This window comes from Trichomycterus rosablanca, chromosome 13 (genome assembly GCF_030014385.1).
Source record: "Trichomycterus rosablanca isolate fTriRos1 chromosome 13, fTriRos1.hap1, whole genome shotgun sequence".
NCBI lineage: Eukaryota > Metazoa > Chordata > Actinopteri > Siluriformes > Trichomycteridae > Trichomycterus > Trichomycterus rosablanca.
Window position 1 is genome coordinate 2,504,143 of NC_086000.1, and position 26,491 is coordinate 2,530,633.

Here is a 26,491-nt window from a genome sequence, read left to right on the forward strand (position 1 = left end):
GTCCATTTTATTATCTCCACTTACCAAATACAAGCACTTTGTAGTTCTACAATTACTGACTGTAGTCCATCTGTTTCTCTACATGCTTTGTTAGCCCCCTTTCACCCTGTTCTTCAATGGTCAGGACCCCCACAGAGCAGGTATTATTTAGTTGTTGGATCATTCTCAGCACTGCAGTGACACTGACACGGTGGTGGTGTGTTAGTGTGTGTTGTGCTGGTATGAGTGGATCAGACACAGCAGTGCTGCTGGAGTTTTTAAATACCGTGTCCACTCACTGTCCACTTTTATTAGACACTCTTACCTAGTCGGTCCACCTTGTAGATGTAAAGTCAGAGACGATCGCTCATCTATTGCTGCTGTTTGGGTTGGTCATCTTCTAGACCTTCATCAGTGGTATCAGGCACTGACATCATCACATTAAAGCTTCAAGCGTCCATAAAGGTGGAAGTCAGACCGAGCTAAATCCGGACTATAAGCGTCTCTCAGACACGACCGCCCCGCCCTCACCACTTATAACCACAATATAAAAGTTTATATTATTTACACAAAGTTTCAGTCCAAGACGAGATTTAATATTGATTTATTGATGACAGTAATTTGGTACAGTAACGTGACAGCTAGTGCATCTTGGGAATTATGAAGAGATTACTTGATGTGAAACACTTACTAGCTTTGTAACAACTTAGATTTCCTTTCATAGGCTGAACGATGAGGGAAAAAAAACACATCCAGAGAGATTCTACTTCAGTTATATGACCTATTTCATTCGGGGGGGTACCGCCTCTCCTCGGCTCTGTCGCATTTCTGCATGATCTCACCCAGGACAGGAGGGTGCAGGCACGAGAAAGGAAGCAATCTAGAATCCTGTTCGAACTCTAGAACCCAGCGGCCACATTCCCCAAACACAAATTCTAGAATCCTACAGGAGTCCAAGTCTAAATTCTGGAAGCTGGAACCCGAATTCTAGAATCTTCAGGCCTTGGTTCACTAGAATTCTACAATCCGGTGGATCTCCAGACTCTTACGTTATGACCTACACATTTGGACTATGATATATCTAAATACTTTGATAAAGGTGTGGAAACGGGACAGCGGAGTGCTTTTGGGGCGTCTCACAGACGGGCGTCTGGGTGAAGGCGTGTTTTCGGTGCGTGATTTAGTCACACGCTCAGGAAGGCGGTGGCCATGTCTCGCTCCTCCACCAGCTCGGCGGCAGTGGCGTCCATCTTGGCCCGGGAGAAGTCGTTGACGGACAGGCCGCCCGCGATCTTCCAGGTTTTATCCTGTAACGGAACAATAAGGGAGTTTTATTACGAGATGCACCGCCCTAGCCTTACGATTTAGGGTCACAATCCGGGATTCCTATTAATTTGGGATAGAACCCCCTGTTTAGTATGAACCACCACCTTTAATAGCCATCATATCAGTTTTATGAAGTAAAATCAGCTCCACTTACCATATAGAAGCACTTTGTAGTTATACAATTACTGACAGTAGTTTCTCTACATACTTTTTTAACCTGCCTTTACCCTGTTCTTCAATGGTCAGGACCACCACAGAGCAGGTATTATTTAGGTGGTGGATCATTCTCAGCACTGCAGTGACACTGACATGGTGGTGGTGTGTTAGTGTGTGTTGTGCTGGTATGAGTGGATCAGACTCTGTGTCCACTCACTGTCCACTCTGTTAGACACTCCTACCTAGTCGGTCCACCTTGTAGATGTAAAGTGAGAGACGATCGCTCATCTATTGCTGCTGTTTGAGTCGGTCGTCTTCTAGACCTTCATCAGTGGGTACAGGACGCTGCACACGGGGCACTGTTGGCTGGATATTTTTGGTTGGTGGACTATTCTCAGTCCAGCAGTGCTGCTGTGTCTGATCCACTCATACCAGCACAACACACACTAACACACCACCACCATGTCAGTGTCACTGCAGTGCTGAGAATGATCCACCACCTAAATAATACCTGCTCTGTGGTGGTCCTGACCATTGAAGAACAGGGTGAAAGGGGCTAACAAAGCATGCAGAGAAACAGATGGACTACAGTCAGTAATTGTAGAACTACAAAGTGCTCCTATATGGTAAGTGGAGCTGATAAAATGGACAGTGAGTGTAGAAACAAGGAGGTGGTTTTAATGTTATGCCTGATCGGTGTATATTTTGGATTTAAAAACCCGTAGGTGGAAACTGACATCACAATTATTAATAGAAGTTTCCATGAGCAATCATGAAACTATTCGTTTGCTTTTGTAAGGATTAATACAGCACATCGTTCTCATACCTGTAAGAAACAGCTATTGTTACAACCACAATACATGGTTTAGACTCACCTTGATGTTGACGGGGAATGAGTAGATGAGGTCCTCGGGTACGCCGTACGAGTTTCCAGTCGAGTACACACCCATGGACACGAACTCGCCCTGCAAAATAAATAAATAAATAAATAAAACAATGAAATGCTCCGGGCTGTACGTGTGTGTAATCCTTAAAAACCCCCACAAAAGCCTCTTTAAATTTATTCTCCTGCAATCATTTCCCATCGTAGGTCAGATAAAGTTTCTCCTGGGCACCTTACACACGCCCATTTCTCTTTTTTTCTTTACTGTTATACATTCCTTGGTGTCAGTGTGACTGCATGACGCAACACAAACGGGTGAAACCAGCCGAAGCGCGTAAAGAAACGCCGACTATGATGCCAAAAATGCAGCGCGGAGGTGAACATGTCAAGACATCAAGGTGCAAAAGATCAGGTTTAAGTTTAGAACAGTGGATCAGGGTGGGCGTGATGAAGTGAGTAATGATGGGGCGGAGCAGATGTGCGAATGCAGCAAATTTCTCTGATCGTTTTTCCACGTTGAGCTCCTCCCTTTAGGTTTGAATTAATCTTCGCTACCCGCTTAACCTTCCGCCGGATCGGGAGAACATACCACCGCTTATACCAAGGGTGTTCACACATTCTGTCCGGTTTTTACACGTCCCAGTAGGGTTGCCAATTGTCATACCGTCTTCAGAAAATACTGCGGTATACGGTGTTACCGTGGGGGGGGTGTTAGGGTTAGTAAGGGGGGGGCCTTTCTCTGAACCCTGGTGTTCTGTAGAGAACCGACGCGCGTTTCCACCAGTTTTTGAGAACCAAGCAGCGTCATCATCGGTGGGCGTTACTTACTAAGAGTTAAGAGCAGTAATATCATGGCGGAGTGTGTGGATTATGTGCGAGCATTTGTGCTGCTGTTACAGATGTTTGTTTTTATGTAAAAAGCATCGATGTAACTATCGGTGATAAGAAGACGTGACGTGTTTGTATCAGTTGTTGTTTTCTTTAGTTTATTGACGTGAGAGGAGTTTTGCGCTTCGCTTTCACCGCGACTCTCGGCGCAAATAGCCGATTTGCTCAGCGCTCGACTCCATAGATAAAACATCATTAAAGTTCCACAACACGAACATTAATCAGTGTGAAATAACCATCAAATCCAGTCTATAATACCACGTGTATCTGTGTGTAACTGGATTTACTTCTCGTGGGTTTATGCAGCTCGGGGAGTTGAAAAAGCTTCATGCTTGATTTTTCACGTTAAGCGAGTTTCGTTCTGTCCGGGTCACTTTTATCCCGTAATATCACACGGTTCATCTTTTTAAAGGCGCTTTGAAAATATAAGCGGCAAACTGACTCAAAATGTAATCAGGTGAAGTTTAAAAGATAAAAATGCAGCATTAAGCTCCATACGAGACTCCAGCGGACGCCATTGTTGCTAACGCGCTATGCTGTACAACATGACACGCCCACTGACGGACGTCACGGTTCGGGCTGGAAAACCCAGTATTCTGTGGTGCCAGATCGGCCCGCTGGTTCATTGTCTGGAACCTCTTTTTTCCGGTGGAAACACGCGGAACCGGTTCAAAATCAAGTTCGGGAACCGGAACGGGCTCCGTGCGGTGGAAAAGGGGTATGGGAGCCGTTATATACCGTATATGTTTTCATTTTTGCGCCGTTCTTATCGGCTGTAATACACCCATTCTGCTTCACATCAGTACGGGGAATTAATCAGTCATAATAAAAGCTGTTTATTGTCGGAATTCAAATCCGAAACACTTTTAGTATCGCGAAGAGTGAGCGCGACACACACACACACACACACACACACACACACACACACACACACACACACACACACACACACACACACAGATAATATTAGATTGTATAAACTTGCACAAGTGTGTTTTTTTTTCGGGCTCGTCAGTGAATGTAACTGTATTCGGTACACGGAGACGTTACATTGACATGCTAGCGCGTTGTGCCACCCCATCCCATGGTTTTGAATGGCAAGATGCTAACTGTTAGCTTAGCAAGCAAAACTCGATGGAATCGCGTTCTTAAGTAGCGCGTTCGAATAACCTGCCTTATGATAAGTCATTGACTTACTAGAATCCTCTCTACTGAGGCAGCTGCCTATGTAGGCAGTAAGACAGCAAGGCAGCTCACTAGGTGTTTGAACACACCCTATGCAGAGCGCTCCCTAGCTTTTGTGTTATCACCTCAAACAGTGAGCACCCCCACAACCAATCAGTGAGCTCCAACCGCCTACAACTCCCGCCCTACAACTTAGTCTCCGTTTTCAAGGTGGACCTGAAGCAGAAATTTGGCGCTTCACATTTTTTAAATACCGTCACCATTTTTAAATACCGTGGTATACCGTAATACCGCCCAACCCTACGTCCCAGGCAACACAAGCAATGCATCTTACTCTCTCTGTGATTTACAAGATCTAACATAAAGCCTCCACAAGGGGGCGTTCACATTTAATGATTATTTTTCTACATTTTTCTCCCAGTTTAGCGTAGTCAATCTGTCAATCAAAATTATAATAAATAATTATAACAACATGATGTGACGTGCGAGTCTGGATCATTTGACCCGCCACCCCAGGCTGCAGTCTTGCCTATTTGTACATGTACTCGTTCTGCTTTCTACAACACAGCGCACGAGGGTTAACGCTAGCTCCTTATAGAAGGAGTTCACCCAAACGTAGCTACCTCGGCAGTGCCGGTCCAGATGTCCCTCATGTGGTCGCAGATGGCTTTGGCAGCGGACATGGCGCTGGAGAGCTTACGGGCCTTGATGACCGCTGCTCCACGCTGCTGCACCGTCTAAAACAAGCAGAGAGCCAAAAAAAAAACACGTCAATTTCAAAGCCCCACCTAAAGCGAGCCCTGTGCTATAATAGGTGAGTAACTGACAGAGATGAAGTCTCCTTTCAGCCAGGCGTCGTCCTTCACGGCGTCGTAGGCGGCCACTTCTTTCCCCCCCACGTTGACCTTGCAGTGGTGGACGTCGGGGTACTGGGTGGACGAGTGGTTGCCCCAGATGATCACGTTCTTCACGCTGTTGGCCGAGACGCCGCAGCGCATCGCCACCTGCAGGAAAACGCCGAGGTCAAGCAGACTTGTACTTAGTGTGAATTTTAGTCGACCGCTCTGCCACATTAGATGCACATTTATTTATTTTTAGGATTTTAACGTCATGTTTTACACACTTTAGTTACATCCATGACAGGAACGGTAGTTACTGCTTACACAAGATTCATCAGTTCAAGTTTAATATCAAACACAGTCGTGGACAATTTTTGAAGGAAACCAGAACTCCCGGAGGAAACCCACACAGACACGCCCCACCTGGGAATTAAACCCAGAACCTTTTTGCTGTGAGGCAACAGCGCTACCCACTAGATTGACAATAGTATTGGGACACCCCTTCAAATTATTGATATATTGTGTTTCGGCCACACCAGTTCCAAATAAGTGTAATTAATTCATTATAAAGGGGATTATATGTTTCCAACACACAAACAGTTTAGGGAGGGACCTTTTCTGTTCCAGCATGACTGTGCTGTGACAGGTTGTTTGTTCTTATAATGCTATGTTGTCACATTTATGATACTCACAACAGGAATTGATGTTTTATGCTAGTTTCATTGGTAAAGTAATATATATATTATAATAGTAATATATATATATATATATATATATCTCAGTCTTATTAAGGTATTTAAGGATTATTATGTATTATCTTGAGTGAGAGTTTCTATTAATGTACTGGACATGCGTAGTCTTGGTCTTTCATTGTTGTACTTCGGGCGTACGTCAGGATGTGCTTTATGGTGATACGTGAGGCTTTAGACATCAAATTTTTAAGCACATTATAGGCATAATTCCATGAACTGGAACTGGCCAATGGATAAAATCAAACGTTCGTGTTCTGACCTGAGAGCGGGCGCGGTTATGATCCAGGCGGGTCAAGCAGGAGAAGTTCTCCTTCGGAATGGAGGGTGCGGATTTAGCCGCAATCAGGCAGTTCGTGTTGGCCGGGTTGCCCACCACCAGAACCTGGAAAAGAAACAAAACAGGAGGAGGAAGGATTAACATCTGCAATCCAGACAACATGGACAAAATAGCAGATTTGCAAGCAATTAATGTGCATATGTTGGGAATTTCTGGATATTATTACAAGAGCTTCAAATATTGTATAAAAGTAAGTGTCACGTCGCTGGGAAAAGCAGTTCCCGAGTTCGGAGGGTTCGAATCCCAGGCTGGGCTCATAACTACAGAAGGCGGATGAGTGTCATGTGAACCTATCCATTGGTGGAAGGCATATCAGGTCCCAAGCCAGATAAATGGAAGTGTTGCTTCAGTAAGGGCATCTGGCATAAAACCACCGAGGCGCCACCCGAGTGCACACAGAGTTTACACATAAAAAAATGTTCTATAGGATCAAATCATACTAATATATACAATAACAAACATCCATATAAATCCAAAGTCTGGTGTAAATCAGCAGAATCACCTTGACGGTCTTCTTGGCGTATTTGTCCAGCGCCGCACCCTGAGACTTGAAGATGGCAACGTTGGCCTTGAGCAGGTCCTTCCTCTCCATTCCCTCCTTCCTGGGCATGGAGCCCACCAGGATGGCAGCGTCCAGGTCTTTAAATGCCACCTCCACCTTATCTGTGGGGATGACCTCTATACGACACACACGACAAGAGAAACTGTATTTACACAGCAGGTCCGTGTCAGTGCAGTAATGGAGCCAGACTGGGGAAACTGGCTAACACAAAGCCACAATGCATGTTCGAATCAGTGCAGCTCACCCTTCAGAAGTGGGAGGGCGCAATCCTGCAGCTCCATGACCACACCCTCCAGGACGGGCAACATGGGAGGGATGTCCAGCAGGATCAGAACGATAGTCTGTATAAGAGAACAAGAGAAGAATAATTGAGATGGCACACGCCACCCTTTTACCTCCCATAATGTGCAGAAGGTGGCCTGGATGCTCTCAATAGATCCCAAGACTGCTAAAATATCAAGCTCTTGAGTTTGAATCTCAGACAGGCACAACTGGATGTGACTGAGAGAGGGAGGGAGGCTGACTGGGCTTCAGTGTCACTTTAGATAGTCTCAACTCTCTCATCCACCACTGTGGGTGTACAAGCGGCAACAGGGGAACTGGCAATGGTTAAGTTGAGAGGCTTTGAACCCACAGTAAACTGGACAAAATGAAATAGCTACAGATGATGAATAAATATTTCTCATGATTGCGGTCACTTTATATTAGCCTTTGTCATTTTTAGTACCACGGCTCATATCCTACAGCTCAATAAGCTCTTAGACAATGTTGTGTAAACTTGAACCTGCATTTACCTGATCCTTGCCGAACACGTCTCCCTTGGCGATGCCGTACAGCAGAGAGTAAGCGATCTGCCCGGCAGCACCGGTCACCAGAACACGAATAGGCTCGGCCTGCAGGATTAAGAAAAAAAACACAACACGTCATGACAGTGTTTACATATTAACAGTAGCTCAGCAGTTAAGGTACTGGACTAGTGATTGGAAAGTCACTGGTTCAAGTCCCACTACTATTGGACCCATCAACTACATGCATTGTAACTGGTAGACTATGAGTCACTGTGACCAAAATACATCTGACAATTGCTATAAATATACCTGCTAATACTCAACAGTGGACAAAGATCTGGCCGTTACAGCAGGAAACCACACGTTTGATTGAACACCAGGCTGAGAATGATTAATCATGACTGATGGGGTGAAACTTTAAAAATAGAGCATGGCTGGTCAAGATCACCTTTCATCGGAGTGACCTACACAAACCTTCCATTCGGTCACTTTCATTTACAACTGCTCAACTTTTAGTTTGTCTAAGCCAGATACTATCGTCTATAAATACTAGAGGTTTATTAATGAGTACTAATGTTTATTGTTCAATATGAGGTTAGGACATGACGCATACTGCAAAATCAACATACATGCCGTGGCAATCTTAGGATTTTAATTGTATTTGCAACTGTTTTTTTCAGTGATTGATACATAATTTTTACTTCATATCTGCTGGTAGCTGGTAATTTGGTGATGCATACCCCAATGTTTTGCATTTTCTCCCTTTTCCTCCCTATCTGGTTGTATTTAATTTCTCTGTTGCAGACTCCAGCCCGAACCAAGAAGAGTTGCAGACTTTTACACACCCTATCCGTAAATCAACCACATCTTGTGCAGGTGCATCAAGCAGCCAGCAGGGGCCGCAACTGCAGCACCAATGAGCAACCTATTCAACCTCCCACCCCAATCATGTCTAGTGTGTGCGCCCGGCCAGTCGATAGCACAGCAGAGATTCAAACTCCAGAGCTCATCAGTGGTGCGCCACCCGATCTCTCTCCACAGCTGGTGACTTCTCTGTGCCCATAAAACTGTGACTAGCATAAAGGCTTAACTGCTGTGCAACTACAAACTTTTCTTAAGGTAGCAAGTCTGAAGCCAAAGCTTCTTTCTTGCTCGGCACCCCCCTTGCCCATGATGATGTGAAGCTCGCTTGACTGTGGACAGGGTCACTGCAACCCATTCCAGCACCCCCATTCTTTGGTGGTTGTTGAATTACATATTACCATTCAAAATAATGCAAATAAAGCACTCGTGTTAGTTTTCTCAGGGTGAAAAGCTGGTGTTTGGTAAATGTCATGAAATATGAAATAATATAAATATAATAAATCAAAAGATTAAACAGAAGTGGGTCGCAAAGCATCATTAGTTCACATCCCACTGTACAGACCGTCAGAAATGACCTCAAACTTGTAACACAAAGATGAACTGTTAAACGATCTGAAATGTAATGTATATTGTTTATTTTATCATCTATAAACATGTTATTTATAATTACTGAACGTTTTTTACTTAAAAATGCGTTTGATGGAGTTTGCGTCATTTGCTAACTAGCTAACTGTCCTCACTCGGGCTGAGTTCCAAACGACTACGAATAAAATACAAAGTCCCCTATAAATTGTTCTACAGCAATTAATTCGCTCACTGTGTAGTGCACTTATGTAGCGAGAAACAATCTATTTGGAATACAGCCTTTTGAACTCATTCGGTGCAGAAATGAAAAAATAATCTGACCAAGAATGAGCAGCGCTGATTGCAATCAGTGCACATTAACTATTTTAGTCCTAAATAAGCAATCTGTATTTATTAATCTATAACAAACATCTAATTACATACCATTTTGAAGTCTTCGTCCTGCAAAATGCACTCTGAAACTCGCCAAGCTGATCGGAGGTCACCTCTATTTCTTGTCACCAGGATCAGTCACAAGGCGGTGATGTTGCCGCAAAGCTTTCTGGATCTTGTAGTCCAAATGGCACGTTAACGCTTTGCTAAACCTTTCTAATAAACTACATTTCCCAAGTTAACCTATCAAACGCGTCAAACTTTTTTTTAGATTATCGCAGTCGATTTCTATATTAATGTTTGTTATAAACAAAGTATTATAGTTTAAATATTCTTAATAAAGCTTTATATTTTTTTAATTTAATTTTTATTTTATTTTAGGATAGTTAGGACATCGTAATAATACACTGCCACATAATCAACAACCTGTATACCCGTATTTCAATTTACCGTAATACTTCAAAAAGCGCATAAAAATCTCAAATTCTAAATAAAACATAAGAACATTACGGTAGTATCTTTTTAAATCAGTGTAGCTTACCGCTTTATTCAGGTAATGTTTACTTAAACTCTTACTCACAGTGATTTAGAATAACCAATCCACCTTCTGCATATTTGTGGAATTGCAGAGGTAATGACACTACTCAGAGAAAACCCAATTCGACACGAGGGAAAACATTCCAAACGTCTTACACATAAACCGGACCCACCATGTAGCCCAAAACAGCATATTCTCACAACACAGTGTTTAGCATGTTCTCCATTCAGTAGTTCAGTAGGGAAATTGGCTGAACTAGATAGCCATTTGGTGTATTGAGTGACTGAGTTTCGCCTTCCTCCTTCCTCTTTGGCACAGGATACACCCTGACCATGACCAGGAATAAATAACTAAAGGATGAGGATGATTTTATAGGGGGCGGCAGGTGGATCACAGCAAGAGCGTCCTGGGTTTGATTCCCAGGTGGAGCGGTCCGGGTCCTTTCTGTGTGGATTTGCATGTTCTCCCCGTGTCACTGTGGGTTTCCTCCGGGTGCTTTTTTTTTCTATATGATGGACTAGCGACCTGTCCGGATTGTTTCCTACCTGTCGCCTAGTGCACTGGACCCACAGTGACCCTGAATAGGATAAAAGCGGTGGTAAAACAGACAGTGAATAATTTTATAGAGTGGCACTGTAGCCTCACAACAAGAAGGTCCTGGGTTCGATTCCCAGGTGGAGCGGTCCGGGTCCTTTCTGTGTCGTTTGCGTGTTCTCCCCTTGTCTGCGTGGGTTTTCTTCCACAGGTCAAAGAAGTGCAGTCAGGTTAATTGGAGATACTAAGTTGCCCTAGGTGTGTGTGTGTGTGTTTGTGTGTGTGTGTGTTTTTCGTGTGATGGACCAGCGACCTGTCCGATGTCTGATTTCGCCCGGTGCATTGTACCCACCGCGACCCTGAATAGGATAAAAGCGGTGGTAAAACAGACAGTGAATAATTTTACAGAATGGCACTGTGGCCTTGCAGCCAGAAGGTTTGCATGTTCTCCCGTATCTGTGTGGGTTTCCTCCAACAGTCCAAAACTTGCAGCCCTAGGTGTGCGTGTGTTTTCCCTGTGATGGACTGGCGACCTGTCCCAGTGCATTGGACCCACCGCGACCCTGAACAGGATAAAAGCGGTGGTAAAACAGACTCTACAAGATTTTACATGGATGGTGGTGTTTTTTCGTTGCTGTTCTCCTCGCCAGACCAGCATGCGGCAGTAAAACACAGTAAAATTTACTGCCACCCCCCCAGTATACAGAAGGAGAGCAGCGGTTCAGTGCTGGGATGGATCAGTTGTGATCGGAGCGACTCGGTTGCCAAGAAACCGAACTGAACATTAAATAAACATTAAACCTGTTTATGGTCCATCAGTGTAACATCTGAGTTTAGGTCCAGATTTACACCACAAACAGCTCAAATCAATATAATGTTCCTGCAAACAATCCTGATCTGAGTTTAATCTGATGATCAACATCCAACCTGAACTGTTCACTTCACTTCACATCCAACACAGCAGCTCATCCATCCACACTGACCGCATCTGTAATACAGGTGAGTTTATTCATTTATTTATTAAAGGAAACACAATATACACTATATATAACAGTATACATCATATATACTAACATATTACCATAATAATAAGTAATAAACAGAATATATTTAACAACAAAATATAAACAAGTAAAGAAACAACACCAAAGGAATTGCAAATAATTCACAATTCACAGCAGTCAGCACTTTGTAGTCCCTACAATTACTGACTGTAGTCCATCTGTTTCTCTGCATGCTTTGTTAGCCCCCTTTCATGCTGTTCTTCAATGGTCAGGACCCCCACAGAGCAGGTATTATTTAGGTGGTGGATCATTCTCAGCTCTGCAGTGACACTGACATGGTGGTGGTGTGTTAGTGTGTGTTGTGCTGGTACGATGGAGTTTTTAAACACCTCACTGTCAACTGCTGGACTGAGAATAGTCCACCAACCAAAAATATCCAGCCAACAGCGTCCCATGGGCAGCGTCCTGTGACCACTGATGAAGGTCTAGAAGATGACCGACTCAAACAGCAGCAATAGATGAGCGATCGTCTCTGACTTTACATCTACAAGGTGGACCGACTAGGTAGGAGTGTCTGATAGAGTGAACAGTGAGTGGACACGGTATTTAAAAACTCCAGCAGCGCTGCTGTGTCTGATCCGCTCATACCAGCACAACACACACTAACACACCACCACCATGTCAGTGTCACTACAGTGCTGAGAATGATCCACCACCTAAATAATACCTGCTCTGTGGGGGTCCTGTGGGGGTCCTGACCATTAAAGAACAGCATGAAAGGAGCTAATAATGTATGTAGAGAAACAGATGGACTACAGTCAGTAATTGTAGAACTACAAAGTGCTTCTATATGGTAAGTGGAGCTGATAAAATGGACAGTGAGTGTAGAAACAAGAAGGTGGTTTTAATGTTATGGCTGATTGGTGTATGTGTGTAATAACAGCCTATTATAATACTATAATAAGGTAATAATAATGACATATATTAATAATAACAACCTTTTGAGACATTGCATGTGGACAGGGGGGTTTGATGTGTCAGGACCTGGACGACCTATTGAGAAAATGACGAACTTTAGTTTCTATTTAATAAAAAGTCTATAAACCATCTTCACCCTGTAAAATGCCCGTGTTGGGAGGGAAAGAGGAGAGGACGGTGGGCGAGGGGGAAGCTGATCTGTGTGTTGCATTTTGTATGAAGTCATTACAGCCTCATTACAAGCAGCAGCACAAAAGAGCAGCGGATCTCGTTTCGGTCGTTTTCCTGCCCTCGCTTAGAGACAAATATACAATAAGCACAAACTAAAAGTACGAGCCATTTCATTTTGCTTCCTGATGCTGCATTAAATTAGCTGTGTGATCATACAGCGTGTCACAATGAGAAACAACGTCTGTGCTGCACGTGCAGAAGGTGGTTTGGCATCGTGGAAAAGACAGCAGAACCCCAAAATGTAACATAAAGGATAAACCAGTTAATACACGCTTATAATACGGTAAAAATTCGGATGGTTCTTTTAGCTTTGGCAGCTTTTTGGCCTGGAGAACATGACGTCCATTATTTCTGAAAAGGATTTGAAAGATGGACTCTGTATATTATATATAGCTCAGATCAGCCAGAAGAAGTCGGTGGCATTTCTGGATGTTGTTGATTTACAGATCTGAACCTTCCAGGGTCTTTCGAAATATTATATTATTATATTATCTCTGTTTTAATGCAGCGTCGTCTGACAGAATAAAGGTCACAAGCACTGAGTGTGGGTTTTTGTTGTTGCCTTTCACTCACAGAGATTTCTCTAGTCCCAGAATCTTTTAATAATGTCATGGACTGTAGATGGTAAAAGCTATTTTTGTGCTTAGTTGTGCTTAGTCTTAGTTAAATACATTCCCTAATCTGTCTGTCTGTCTGTCTGTCTGTCTATCTATCTATCTACATGTCTGTCTGTCTGTCTGTCTATCCATCCATCCATCCATCTATGTCTGTCTGTCTGTCTATCTATGTCTGTCTGTCTGTCTATCTATCTATCTATCTATCTATCTATCTATCTATCTATCTATCTATCTATCTATCTATCTATCTATCTATCTATCTTTCTGTCTGTCTGTCTGTCTGTCTATCCATCCATCCATCCATCTATGTCTGTCTGTCTGTCTATCTATCTATCTATCTCTGTCTGTCTATGTCTGTCTGTCTGTCTGTCTGTCTGTCCGTCCGTCCATCCATGTCTGTCTGTCTATCTATCTATCTATCTATCTATCTATCTATCTATCTATCTATCTATCCATCCATCCATCCATCCATCCATCCATCCATCCATCCATCCATCCATCCATCCATCCATCTATGACATTTTACATCGTCAACAAGACAGTTTACATTCAGTTTTTATTTAGCTTTTATCTATGTGTCCCAACTTTTTAGAGGTGTATAATTTATTGGTTAAATAATGCAAAATAATAAATGTGTGTAATATAAAGGCAGTCAGAAATGGGGTGATTACTTTTTTCTCACAGCAGTGTGTGTATTCTGCACCATAAGAGCCACAGAGATGCTGATACTGTCAAATAATTGGCCTGTTTTTTTCTTGTAAATGATTTGATGATTTGAGTAAATGAATGTGTGTGAGTGCTGTCCTTTCCTGCACCCAGTGTTCCCACTGCGACCCTGTTCCCAGATGGAACGATCCTTTTTTAGCAGGGTTAATCACTGTTCTCGCCACACCACCAGTCAAACAAACCCTGCAGTACCAGCAGCCTGACACTAGAGGGCAGCGTGTATCAGGGTTTGATGGGATTCGAACTGAATTCAAGTGAACCTTTAATTCTCAGCCATTCCTGTTGTCAAAAAAAAAAAAGAAGAAGGACAGAAACAAAGCTGTAACCTCTGATATGTGACGGTCACCTTGTCGGGACACGTTCTGCTGTAGACTGATGGGACGTTATTTCACCGTGACCTTTCTCTCTTCGTGCTGTTTTCCTCAGCAAAGCCTGAAGACGTTGCTGTGCGGATGCTGGCAGGGTGTCAAAGACAATAAAATCCTACAAACAAAACCACCACACGGACGCGGTGACACTTCGGTCTGAGACTGAGACTGACTGACAGACCGTCAGACCTTTAAAGTTTAATGCTTCTGTACGATGTTCGTGATGACGGGTTTTGTTGCTTGTTCCTGCTCCAGTTTTATACTTATATTAGAAAGATTTCAGAACAAAGGGCCGGTCATCTAACATGTTTTTTTCTGAGTCAGACTCAAACAGTGACACACATTCCTCCTGTCTGAAAGCTATGACCCATGATGCTCTCTGTTTGGCTTTCTGCTCCATCTCTTTCCACAAATACTTTCTTAAAAGCCGTCCCTCGTCCGCTCTCTCTTTCTCTCACTTTGCCCCTTTTAATGACGTTTGCGGATGTGATTAGAGCTCCTTTGGTCACACAGTTTTCCAGAAAGCATTTTAGCTCAGTCTGTTAGCCATTTTTGATAAGTGAAGTGCCACACTGGGTGGTTCTTTGACCAAGGAATTTGGATGAAAGTGTAATGCCGGCCTTGCTCGTTTGCCTCTGGGTAAACGTGAGCTTGTTAAGAGGATATTTGTGTATTTGAACCAGAGCAGCAAATGAAGAAAAGGAAGAGAAGGATTATGTCGGACTAATGTTTCAATCTTTGCTGAAAACTACCAATGATGTAAAAGTAACCAGTGGACGTCCAAAAACGCTGCAAAATCCACCAGAAAATTAATTTATCATGATCATTTCTTCCTAATATAGAAAGGTAACCAGAGAAGGTCCAGAAGTGCTTCTAAATTTGCTGGAAAACCAGTTTAACTGGTTAGTTCAGCTTCCAAATATTTAAAAGTAACCAGCACATGTCCAGAAATACAAAAAATCCACCACAAAACCAATTTAGCTGCTTAATATAGCTTCCAACTATGTAAAAGTAACCAGTAAATGTCCAGAAACATTAAAACTCCACCAGAAAACAAATTTAGTGTGTTAATTTTGCTTCCAAATATGCAAAAGTAACCAGTAAAGGTCCAGAAAACCAATGTAGCTGGTTAATTTGGCTTCCAAATATGTAAAAGTAACCAGTAAACGTCCAGAAGTGCTTCTAAATTTATTTATTGTGATAATTTAGCTTCCAAAGATGTAAAAGTAACGAGGAAACGTCCAGAAACACCAAAAATCCACCAGAAAACCAATTTAGTTGCTTAATTTAGCTTCCAAAAATGTAAAAGTAACCAGTGGACGTCCAGAAACGCCAAGAATTCACCAGAAAATTAATTTATCATGATAATTTAGCTTCCAAATATGGAAAGGTAACCAGATAACGTCTTCCAAATTCACTAGAAAACCAATTTAGCTGCTTAATTTAGCTTCCAAATACATAACAGTAACCAGTAAACATCCAGAAGTGCTTCTAATTCACTAGAAAATCAATTTAGTGTGTTAATTTAGCTTCCAAAGATGTAAAAGTAACCAGTAAACATCCAGAAGTGCTTCTAAATTCACTAGAAAACTAATTTAGCATCTTGACTCTTATGTAGCTAATCACAAGCAATACAACACAACGTAAACACGCCACAAACCTGCTGTACGTCTATTACATCACGTTTATTTGTTACACCACACAATATGATCAATGGCAGCGCTTCATTAGTTTGTAGTTAATTTAGACAGCAAAAAGATGGCTGTTGATGGAAGTCGTTTATGTGATGGTGTTTCGAATGAGGGGGTTTAACCAAATGAAATTCTCTCGGCCGATATGACGTGATTATTGTGTAGGAAATACGGACAATGAAACAAATCTCTAATGTGTCACTGTAGTATAAAGATTTAGCTTCACTCCAACTAAAGGGTTCGAACGATCAAACTTGATGCAGGTTTGAGAGATTAGAATGTAGTAAAATTCACTTTACAGTCTGTTTGCTTTAGCTTTGTGTGAACTTTTCAACTTTTAAACTCCGCTCGGCCTCTTTTCTTTTCCCTCCTGACAGCTATCGGCAGGAACTCGTCCTCTTCTGCTCTGCTTAAACGTCTCTGTTTCTGTTTTCCTTTCACTGCCTGTCTGTCAGTCAGACGCAGACGCGCCCCCCGGTCCCGTCACTTTAACTACATAACCACCAACTTCATTTTCACCTTGATTGACATGTTACACACACACACACACACACACACACACACACTTGTGTTACTATGGGTGTGTTTGAAAACCTAGCTCTCTCTCTACATAGACGCATTTTACATCATGCAGTGTTTCCTCAGAGGAATTGTGTTACATATTTCTCATTCTTCTACACTTTTCTCTTGTTCACTGTATTTCACGTGTGTGTGTGTGTGTGTGTGTGAGTGTGTGTGTGTGTGTGTGTTTGCGTTCACTGGCGCCACTCAGTCCCCCGGCGTTTTTGAGAGTCCTGTCATGTCCCACATGACGTCTCTTCATGTATTGTTTGTATCACTTGACTCCATCTTTACCCGTCTGTACTGGGAGGGTTCAGGAGGAAATCTAACCCGGGGGAGGGGAGGTGGGGTTTGATCTTCTTCTTCTTTTTCATCTTCCCTCAACGTGTGAGTGACTGAAGGTGTGTTTAAATTCAGATGGTGACCGAACAAACCTGTATCCACCATAACTGTCTGCATTCAGAGACTCGGCCAGACTCAAAACCTACTGAAACTAGTGAGAGGTGACGGAAGAGAAGCTGGGAACAGAGTAAAATAATTACATAACATTAACAGAAGAAAGAAAATGGAGGAAGACAGAAGTGGAAGGAAGGAAGCAAGAAACTAAGGAATGGAAGGAAGACAGAAGGAAGGACTGATGGAAATTTAATCAAGATGGGAAAGGAAGAAATGGGAGGAAGAAAGACAGAAATTGGAGGAAGGAAGACAGAAATGGAAGGAAGGAAGAAAGAAACAGGAGGAAGAAAGAAATGAGAGATAGACAGAATTGAGAGGAACACAGAAATGGAATGAAGACGGGTGGGAGGAAGACAGAGTTGAGAGGAACACAGAAATGGAAGGAAGGAAGACAGAAGTGAGAGGAAGACAGAATTGAGAGGAACACAGAATTGAGAGGAAGACAGGGGTGGGAGGAAGACAGGGGTGGGAGGAAGACAGAAGTGAGAGGAACACAGAATTGAGAAGAAGACGGGTGGGAGGAAGACAGAAGTGAGAGGAAGACGGGTGGGAGGAAGACAAAAGTGAGAGGAAGACGGGTGGGAGGAAGACAAAAGTGAGAGGAAGACAGAAGTGAGAGGAAGACAGAAGTGAGAGGAAGACAGAAGTGAGAGGAACACAGAATTGAGAGGAAGACAGGGGTGGGAGGAAGACAGGGGTGGGAGGAAGACAGAAGTGAGAGGAACACAGAATTGAGAAGAAGACGGGTGGGAGGAAGACAAAAGTGAGAGGAAGACAGAAGTGAGAGGAAGACAGAAGTGAGAGGAAGACAGAAGTGAGAGGAACACAGAATTGAGAGGAAGACAGGGGTGGGAGGAAGACAGGGGTGAGAGGAAGACAGAAGTGAGAGGAACACAGAATTGAGAAGAAGACGGGTGGGAGGAAGACAGAAGTGAGAGGAAGACGGGTGGGAGGAAGACAAAAGTGAGAGGAAGACAGAAGTGAGGATAAGACAGGGGTGGGAGGAAGACAGAAGTGAGAGGAAGACAGAAGTGAGAGGAAGACAGAAGTGAGAGGAAGACAGGGGTGAGAGGAAGACGGGTGGGAGGAAGACAGGGGTGAGAGGAAGACAGGGGTGAGAGGAAGACAGGGGTGAGAGGAAGACAGGGGTGGGAGGAAGACAGGGGTGAGAGGAAGACAGGGGTGAGAGGAAGACAGGGGTGAGAGGAAGACAGGGGTGAGAGGAAGACAGGGGTGGGAGGAAGACAGGGGTGAGAGGAAGACAGGGGTGAGAGGAAGACAGGGGTGGGAGGAAGACAGGGGTGAGAGGAAGACAGGGGTGAGAGGAAGACAGGGGTGAGAGGAAGACGGGTGAGAGGAAGACAGGGGTGGGAGGAAGACAGGGGTGGGAGGAAGACAGGGGTGGGAGGAAGACAGGGGTGAGAGGAAGACAGGGGTGAGAGGAAGACAGGGGTGAGAGGAAGACAGGGGTGGGAGGAAGACAGGGGTGAGAGGAAGACAGGGGTGAGAGGAAGACAGGGGTGGGAGGAAGACAGGGGTGAGAGGAAGACAGAAGTGAGAGGAAGACAGGGGTGGGAGGAAGACAGGGGTGAGAGGAAGACAGGGGTGAGAGGAAGACAGGGGTGGGAGGAAGACAGGGGTGAGAGGAAGACAGGGGTGAGAGGAAGACAGGGGTGAGAGGAAGACAGGGGTGGGAGGAAGACAGGGGTGGGAGGAAGACAGAAGTGAGAGGAAGACAGGGGTGGGAGGAAGACAGGGGTGAGAGGAAGACAGGGGTGAGAGGAAGACAGGGGTGGGAGGAAGACAGGGGTGAGAGGAAGACAGGGGTGAGAGGAAGACAGGGGTGAGAGGAAGACAGGGGTGGGAGGACTGATTTTATTCCTGTATTTATTTCTTTGTGTTTGTGCACGTTTGCAGTGATTTGCTGAATTCTGTAGGAATAAAATGAACTGTGAGGTGTTAAGCTCGACCCGGCCGCTGCCCTGCGTCTGTCTTCAGCTTTTTTTTAGCTCCTTTAGCGTGACGGGCCAGTCGAGGACGCTAGCACAGTAGCGCTGCTGAGCATGCTAAGTCTTATCTCCGGCCGTGGCTCGACCGCCTGGCTGTCGCAATGAAGTCAGAGAAAAAAAACACACCCCCCCCCCCCCCGACTCTATACAAAAAATAAAATAACCCGCTGAAAACGGTCGAGCGAAAACGCTCGCAGCAGCACAAACTCGTAACACGTTTACTGACATAACAGGATCCTTTCATCTCTGTTTCCTCCTGAAGCTTTAAGGACGAGTCAGCGGTACCTCACATCCTCACTTCTAAACCTCAAATAAACCCAAATCTGACCCAAAACAAGGTGAGAAAAGATCCGTCTGGTGTCTCTGTTTCACAGAAGGAAGAAAATCATTTTACTTCAACCTTGATGCTCCTGTTTGACCTTCATGGTTTTGGGTAACGGACAAAACATGCCAATAAACACATAAAACAGAGGTACCAGCCCTCCTTTCTCTTTCTTTCAGTAAATGGTTTTTAAGGCTTATTTTTCTCATCTTATTTCTGCCACTTTACAAAATGTTTCCTTCATTAAAAGGTTCAACCAAACTAAATCAATCATTAAAAACAAGCAAAATTAGAACAAACATGAAGAAGCTGGTTTAGCGCCGACACGTCCAGTTCAGTACCATAGAATGATACAAAAAGATAAAATAGAGGAAAGAAATGAAAATTATAAAGAGAGCGGAAAAGAAAAGGAATGAAAGAAACAAGGAAGACAGAAATGGAAGGAAGGAAGACAGAAAAGGAAGGAAGACAGAAAAGAAAGGAAGACAAAAGGAAGGAAAGAAGACAGACAGAAAAGAAAGGAAGACAAAAGGAAGGAAAGAAGACAGACAGAAAAGGAAGGAAGGATGGAAGACAGACAGCAATGGAAGGAAGACGGAAATTGAAGGAAGGATTTTAATGCAGATGTTTCTGATCACCTGATGTGGTACCTAGGTGAGCTTTAATTACCACCAGTGCTACCTGCACCACGTTTCGAGTACCACCTCTGTTACTGTTTTGCCCTTCAGGGACCCTGACCTCAGGATTCTGCTCTTTATTCAGCGATTCTGACGTTAATGTAATAATTCAGCCTTTATCTTTGATTCCACCCACTTCTCTCCTTCTACATTAACATGCTGGTCAGGAAGTGCTGAGGAAATTGAGAGATCTTCTGCCCGCCCGGCTGCCCGGCCCCCGGTGAGACTTCCTCACTCTTAATGGGCACTTCTTTCCATTTATTTAATCAGACCCAGATTAAATTTATCGTCCACGTTCACCGGACTCACCTTCGTTTTTAATTGCCGTCTACCGCGTCCACTCGTCCGTTTATTCCGACTCAATCAGCTGCTGTCGGAGTTATTTAACACGGGGGGGCTCAAATTAAATAAAGTGAAGTGTGGGGTGGAAATTAAAAGGTCACTGTGGAGATTTCGTAAAGGAAATGAGGTGAACGTGTGCGACCCTGTTACCCCATCGATGAGTCGGAATAGTGAAGCTCTCTGAAGTGAAGTGATTGAACTTTACAGACCCTTGATGTCTAGCTTGTACATTGTTTTATTCATTTGAAGTTTTTTGGGTTTTGTTCAGGCTTTTGTGCCATCCGATGGCGTTCTGCCTGGCTGAGCTGAACCTGTGGTCCACCAGGAGCAGCCTGAACGTGCGAGGTAATTCACCAACACATTAGATCCACCTCTGAGTGGGTTTGTTTTTTCAACAGCATTGCATTGTGCTTTGTTTGTAATCCTAGCAGGCTGCTCACAACCTAAAACATATTACACAATCTGTGCTCTCTCTCTCTCTCTCTCTCTCTCTCTCTCTCTCTGTCACTGTTACAGATACAGATATCGGCACATTCCAGTATTATGAAAAAAGGGAACCAGGTATGTATATTTACTCACCTCCAGAATTATTGGCACCCTTGATAAATCTAGGATGAGAGAGAGAATTTTGATATATATATATATGAGTCCATCACAGGGCAGACACACACACACACACACACACACACACACACACACACACACACACATTCACCTATAGAGCAATTTAGTTAATCTCCAATTAACCTGACTGCATGTTTTTGGACTGCGGGAGGAAACCAACAAAGACACGGGGAGAACATGCTAACTCTGCACAGAAAGGACCCGGACCGGGGATCGAACCCAAGACCTTCTTGCTGTGAGGTGACAGTGCTACCCACCGAGCCACCATGCCACCCATTTTATATATATATATATATATTATTTAAAACCAGTTGAGGGTTAAGGGCCTTGCTCAAGGGCCCAACAGTGGCAACCTGGCAGTGGTGGGGCTTGAACCGGCGATCTTCTGCTTACTAGTCCAGTACCTTAATTGCTAGGCTACAACTGCCCGTGTGTGTGTGTGTGTGTGTGTGTGTGTGTGTGTGTGTGTGTGTGTGTGTGTGTGTGTGTGTGTGTGTGTGTGTGTGTGTGTGTGTGTGTGTGTGTGTGTGTGTGTGTGTGTGTGTGTGTGTGTGTGTGTGTGTGTGTGTGTGTGTGTGTGTGTGTGTGTGTGTGTGTGTGTGTTTCGGTCCTGCTTTGTTACCTCTTATCCACTAGAGGGTGCAGCAGGTCTACGATGAAGAAAGAAATGAAGTGGTTGTGAGGTGTGTGTGTGTGTGTGTCACTACACTCTAACTATAAATCAGAACTTTGTCTTTTTAGTGATATGTTTAGTGTTTTTTTTGTTACGCTGGTTTAATTTTGGTTTCCAAAACAGGTCGGTCCCTGTTGAAATAAAAACATGCTGCTCATACAAGACAGCCATTTTTTTTAATTTGCCAAACATTTGTGGGTAGTGCGATTCTGTCTTTTCTGTGTGGAGTTTGCATGTTCTCCTCCCACAGTCCAAAGACAGCAAAGCAGTCCAAAGCAGTCAGGCTAATTAGAGATACTAAAATCCCCTAAGTGTGATGGAGTAGTGACCTGTCCAGGGTGTTTCCTGCCTTTCGTCCGATGAATCTGACCCACCGCGACCCTGACCAAGATAAAGTGGTGGTAGAACAGACAGTGAATGAATGAATTAATTAATTTTTGTGTTTTTGTCGTTCTCAGTGTTTCCTGCAGATCTACAATATTACAGTGAAAAGCAAAACTACGTCGAGAGTGAGTCCAGATACCTTCTTATAACCTGTACCTCTCTATGTACTCTGTATGTCATCCATATGTACTTGTATACAGTATGTATACATTAAATTGTGTAAGAAACTAGGATGGAAAACAAAAAATTTTAACAGAAAAAGTAGCAGCAGTTTATCAGACTGAAATGCTGTTTTGGTACCACCTCACCACCCCGGAGAGCTCGTGGGTGCCCACACAGACACGTCCGGCTGTGTGTGAGGCAGGGAAACGTGGACCTTTGAGCGGGTTCCTCATTGCTGCTGCAATTGTGACCCCTGCTGGCTGGTTGAGGGTTGATTTGAGAATGGGGGGATGTTATAGTCTGAGGCTCTCCTTGTTTAGGGTTTAGGGTGGGGCTGTTCCGAAGAGGATAGTGGGAAATTGCAAAAAAGAAAAAAAACAAAAGAAACGCCCAGTTAAAAGCCCATATGTAGTATACTGACTCTGACCACATGTCCTTATATAATTTGCCACCTTTTCCCACAGGTGCTTTTATAACAGGCTCTCGAACTTTCTTCCCATATGTAGTATACTGGATCTGCCCTCAGGTAGGAAAACGTGGACCCTTGAGCGGGTTCCTCATTGCTGCTGCAGTTGTGGCCACTGCTGGCTGGTTGAGGGTTGATTCGAGAATAAGGAGGGCATGGTGTAGTCTGAGGCTCTCCTTGTTTAAGGTTTAGGGTGGGGCTCTTCCGAGGAGGATAGTGGGAAATTGGATACGACCAGATTGAATTGGGGGGCGCCCAGTAAAAAGCAGGTGAAAAATGACAGTAAATAAAAGTGTACAGAAAACTAAGCAACAGTTTGGGGAAGACGTGTTTGTTGTGCGCAGAGCATTAACCCCAACCCCATCGAACACTTGATGAATTTGAAAACAGCCCGACATCCGTGCCTGTCCTGGGTAATTCTTTAACGACTGAATAGGAGGGAATCCCAGCAGTCGTGTTCCAAAAGAAGATCTGAGTCAAACCAGTGAGCCCAGACGAATGGTCATGGATTTGGATGTGAGGTGTCCACAAACTTTTGGCGACGTAGTAAATGGGGAATAAATGTGTTACGGTGTCAGCACGAACGCCGCACCGTCCTGGTGTCTTCAAATAAAACGCAAATAATAAATAAATAAACGTTAGCCACCTCAAAGTGAAAAAAACAGCCTTATCAGGACAGACACACTCATCCTTAACACTGCGTTCATTAATATTCATGTATTTTTGCATTTCATCCCAAAAACGGGGCTCTATTTCTTAACAGCACACACACACACACACCGCACAAACGCATGACCACATAAATTCAATTAACTCGTGTGTGTGTGTGTGTGTGTGTGTGTGTGTGTGTTCTGTGTGGAGTGTGACGGCACACTTTTTAATATGTTACGATAACTTTTCCTTGTCCCCCCTCAGGCACCCACAGAACTATGAAACTCATCTTTTTTTACACCCCCGGTTGGTTATTAGCTAATAACGGTTTATTACGTTTCCAACATTTCACACTTCAGAGCCTGGTGAGTTTAATCGCTAATTCGCTTTGAAGTGCTTCAGTGTTTACGGGATGAAAGCAGAAGCTTCGACTTCTTACACCGGGTGTAAAAATAGCTCCGCCTGGCATTTTTGCCCGGATTTGAGGAAATCGGTCGTGCCAACCGAGAGCCCGAGTAAAGCGAATGGGAGATACTGGTATGCCACAATAGTTGGTAGATCAGGGGGTCAGAATAAAGGATTGTTTTAAGGCAAAAAAAAACCTTATATTTACCCAGAAGCACTCTTTTAACAGTTTCTAGAACTTTCATCTATTTTACAGTGTGCCTCTGATCCCGAGTGTTTGTAGTTTAATCCCTAGGTGTTTCTTATTGTAATGGTTTCATCCCAAGGTGCTCTTCTCACAGGTTCTAGAACTTTCTCACCATATGTACTGGATATGTCCATAGGTACTTATCTTATGGGTTCTAGAACTTATATAGTTTGCCACCTTTTCCCACAGCCGGTTTAATTACAGGTTCTAGAACTTTCCATATATATTTTGCCTTTTTTGTCCATAGGCACTCTTATTACAGGTTCTAGAACTTTCCTTATATGGTTTGTCACCTTAATATAGGTTCTAGAACTTTCCTTATATAGTTTGCCACCTTTGCCCACAGGTGCTTTTTTTTTTTACTGGTTCTTGAACTTTCTTCCCATATTTAGTATATTAGATCTGCCCTCAGGTACTTATCTTACAGGTTCTAGAACTTTCCTTACATAGTTTGCCACCTTGGCCCTCAGGCACTTTTAATTACAGGTTCTAGAACTTTCTTCGATAATACACTGTATATCCATAATTTACGTAGAGACCACTCCTAATTACTGAGCAAGGTGTTTTAGGCAACAGTTTGGAGAAGGCTCAAACTGCAGTGAGAATTTGGAGAAAAGGGGAGAAAATGCATAAATAAAATAGTAAAAAAAAAGAAAATTCACCTGCCGCTCATCAGCCTCCAGCTCAGGTTCATTTCAGGTGGCGACCTTTGGACCCTCAGGCTCTGGGGTCACCACAATCTACTTCCTCTCATAAGCGAAACACAAAAACACTTTCTGTGCTGATTTTTTTGGGTTTGTTTTGTGTCTCGTCCCCGCTCAGGTCGAGGTTACCCGTGGTTGGTGAGTAACCGCCGGCCGGAGAGGTTGAGGGATGCCCTGAAGGAACTGGAGGTATTTGTTTACGTTCCTCCTTCTCAATAACCACAAATTCATTAACAAAAAGCAGCATTCACTCTCTCCCGCTCGCTCTCGCACCGTGTCGCTCTCTCAGCACCCGGGTGTGGGTGTCTCTCTGTCATCGAGGGGAATATTTGAGGGGGATCAGTAGGACCTGGGGCAGGTGGGGCAGGTTTACACACACACACAGATGCAGCTTTGTTTCTGCAGCACTGTGGGTCACTTTGGCTTCCTCTCAAAATCTGAAACTAGAAACATCGATCCAGAGCCAAAAAAACTAAACCGTAAAACACGCAGGAAAACATGCCGCTGTTCTATATGATACTGTTTTTATATGACTAGATTATTCTATAAGAATATGTTATTCAATATGAATACATTATTCTCTATAATACATTATTTCCTATGTATACATTATTCTGTATGAACATGTTAATCAATATAAATACATACATTTTTATAAATATGTTCTATATGACAGTTCTTTTATATGAATACATTATTCCCTATAAATAAATTATTCTATATGCATACATTATTCTATATGAATACGTTATTCTCTGTCTATACATTATTCTGTATAAATACATTATTCCCTGTCTATATATTATATTGTATAAATACATTATTCCCTGTCTATACATTATTCTGTATAAATACATTATTCCCTGTCTATACATTATTCTGTATAAATACATTATTTTATATGAATACATTATTCTGTGTATATACATTATTCCCTGTCTATACATTATTCTGTATAAATACATTATTTTATATGAATACATTATTCTGTGTATATACATTATTCTATCTGAATATGTTATTCTATATGTATACATTATTCTATCTGAATATGTTATTCTATGTGACACATTATTCTATATTAATGTCATATATGAATATGATATTCTATATATACTGTATATACGTATATACAGTGTATCACAAAAGTGAGTACACCCCTCACATTTCTGCAGATATTTAAGTATATCTTTTCATGGGACAACACTGACAAAATGACACTTTGACACAATGAAAAGTAGTCTGTGTGCAGCTTATATAACAGTGTAAATTTATTCTTCCCTCAAAATAACTCAATATACAGCCATTAATGTCTAAACCACCGGCAACAAAAGTGAGTACACCCCTAAGAGACTACACCCCTAAATGTCCAAATTGAGCACTGCTTGTCATTTTCCCTCCAAAATGTCATGTGATTTGTTAGTGTTACTAGGTCTCAGGTGTGCATAGGGAGCAGGTGTGTTCAATTTAGTAGTACAGCTCTCACACTCTCTCATACTGGTCACTGAAAGTTCCAACACTGCACCTCATGGCAAAGAACTCTCTGAGGATCTTAAAAGACGAATTGTTGCGCTACATGAAGATGGCCAAGGCTACAAGAAGATT

At 43.2% G+C, this 26,491-nt stretch overlaps 2 protein-coding genes across 4 annotated transcripts in view; one reads left to right on the forward strand and one right to left on the reverse strand.

The window, feature by feature from the left end:
• Positions 1 to 567: 567 nt before the first annotated feature.
• Positions 568 to 9,651, reverse strand: mdh1ab (malate dehydrogenase 1Ab, NAD (soluble)). The gene is made up of 9 exons (XM_063007326.1): positions 9,568 to 9,651; positions 7,702 to 7,800; positions 7,152 to 7,248; positions 6,848 to 7,023; positions 6,268 to 6,390; positions 5,245 to 5,421; positions 5,041 to 5,154; positions 2,337 to 2,426; positions 568 to 1,286 (listed from the first exon to the last, which is right to left on the reverse strand). The coding sequence occupies exons 1-9, from the start codon at positions 9,568 to 9,570 to the stop codon at positions 1,164 to 1,166; spliced, it is 1,002 nt and encodes a 333-aa protein (XP_062863396.1). The 5' UTR covers positions 9,571 to 9,651; the 3' UTR covers positions 568 to 1,163.
• A 1,696-nt stretch (positions 9,652 to 11,347) lies between these two features.
• wdpcp (WD repeat containing planar cell polarity effector) overlaps positions 11,348 to 26,491 on the forward strand; it is a 46,130-nt gene continuing 30,986 nt past the window's right edge. For all 3 annotated transcript variants that reach the window (XR_010014268.1, XM_063007333.1, XM_063007334.1), the window contains exons 1-5: positions 11,348 to 11,587; positions 20,839 to 20,915; positions 21,087 to 21,131; positions 22,326 to 22,376; positions 25,005 to 25,075. Coding sequence is in view for 2 of the 3 variants with exons in the window: in XM_063007333.1 (XP_062863403.1) it covers positions 20,855 to 20,915; positions 21,087 to 21,131; positions 22,326 to 22,376; positions 25,005 to 25,075 (228 nt within the window). In the remaining variant the exon portion in view is untranslated. The remainder of the gene's footprint in view (positions 11,588 to 20,838; positions 20,916 to 21,086; positions 21,132 to 22,325; positions 22,377 to 25,004; positions 25,076 to 26,491) is intronic.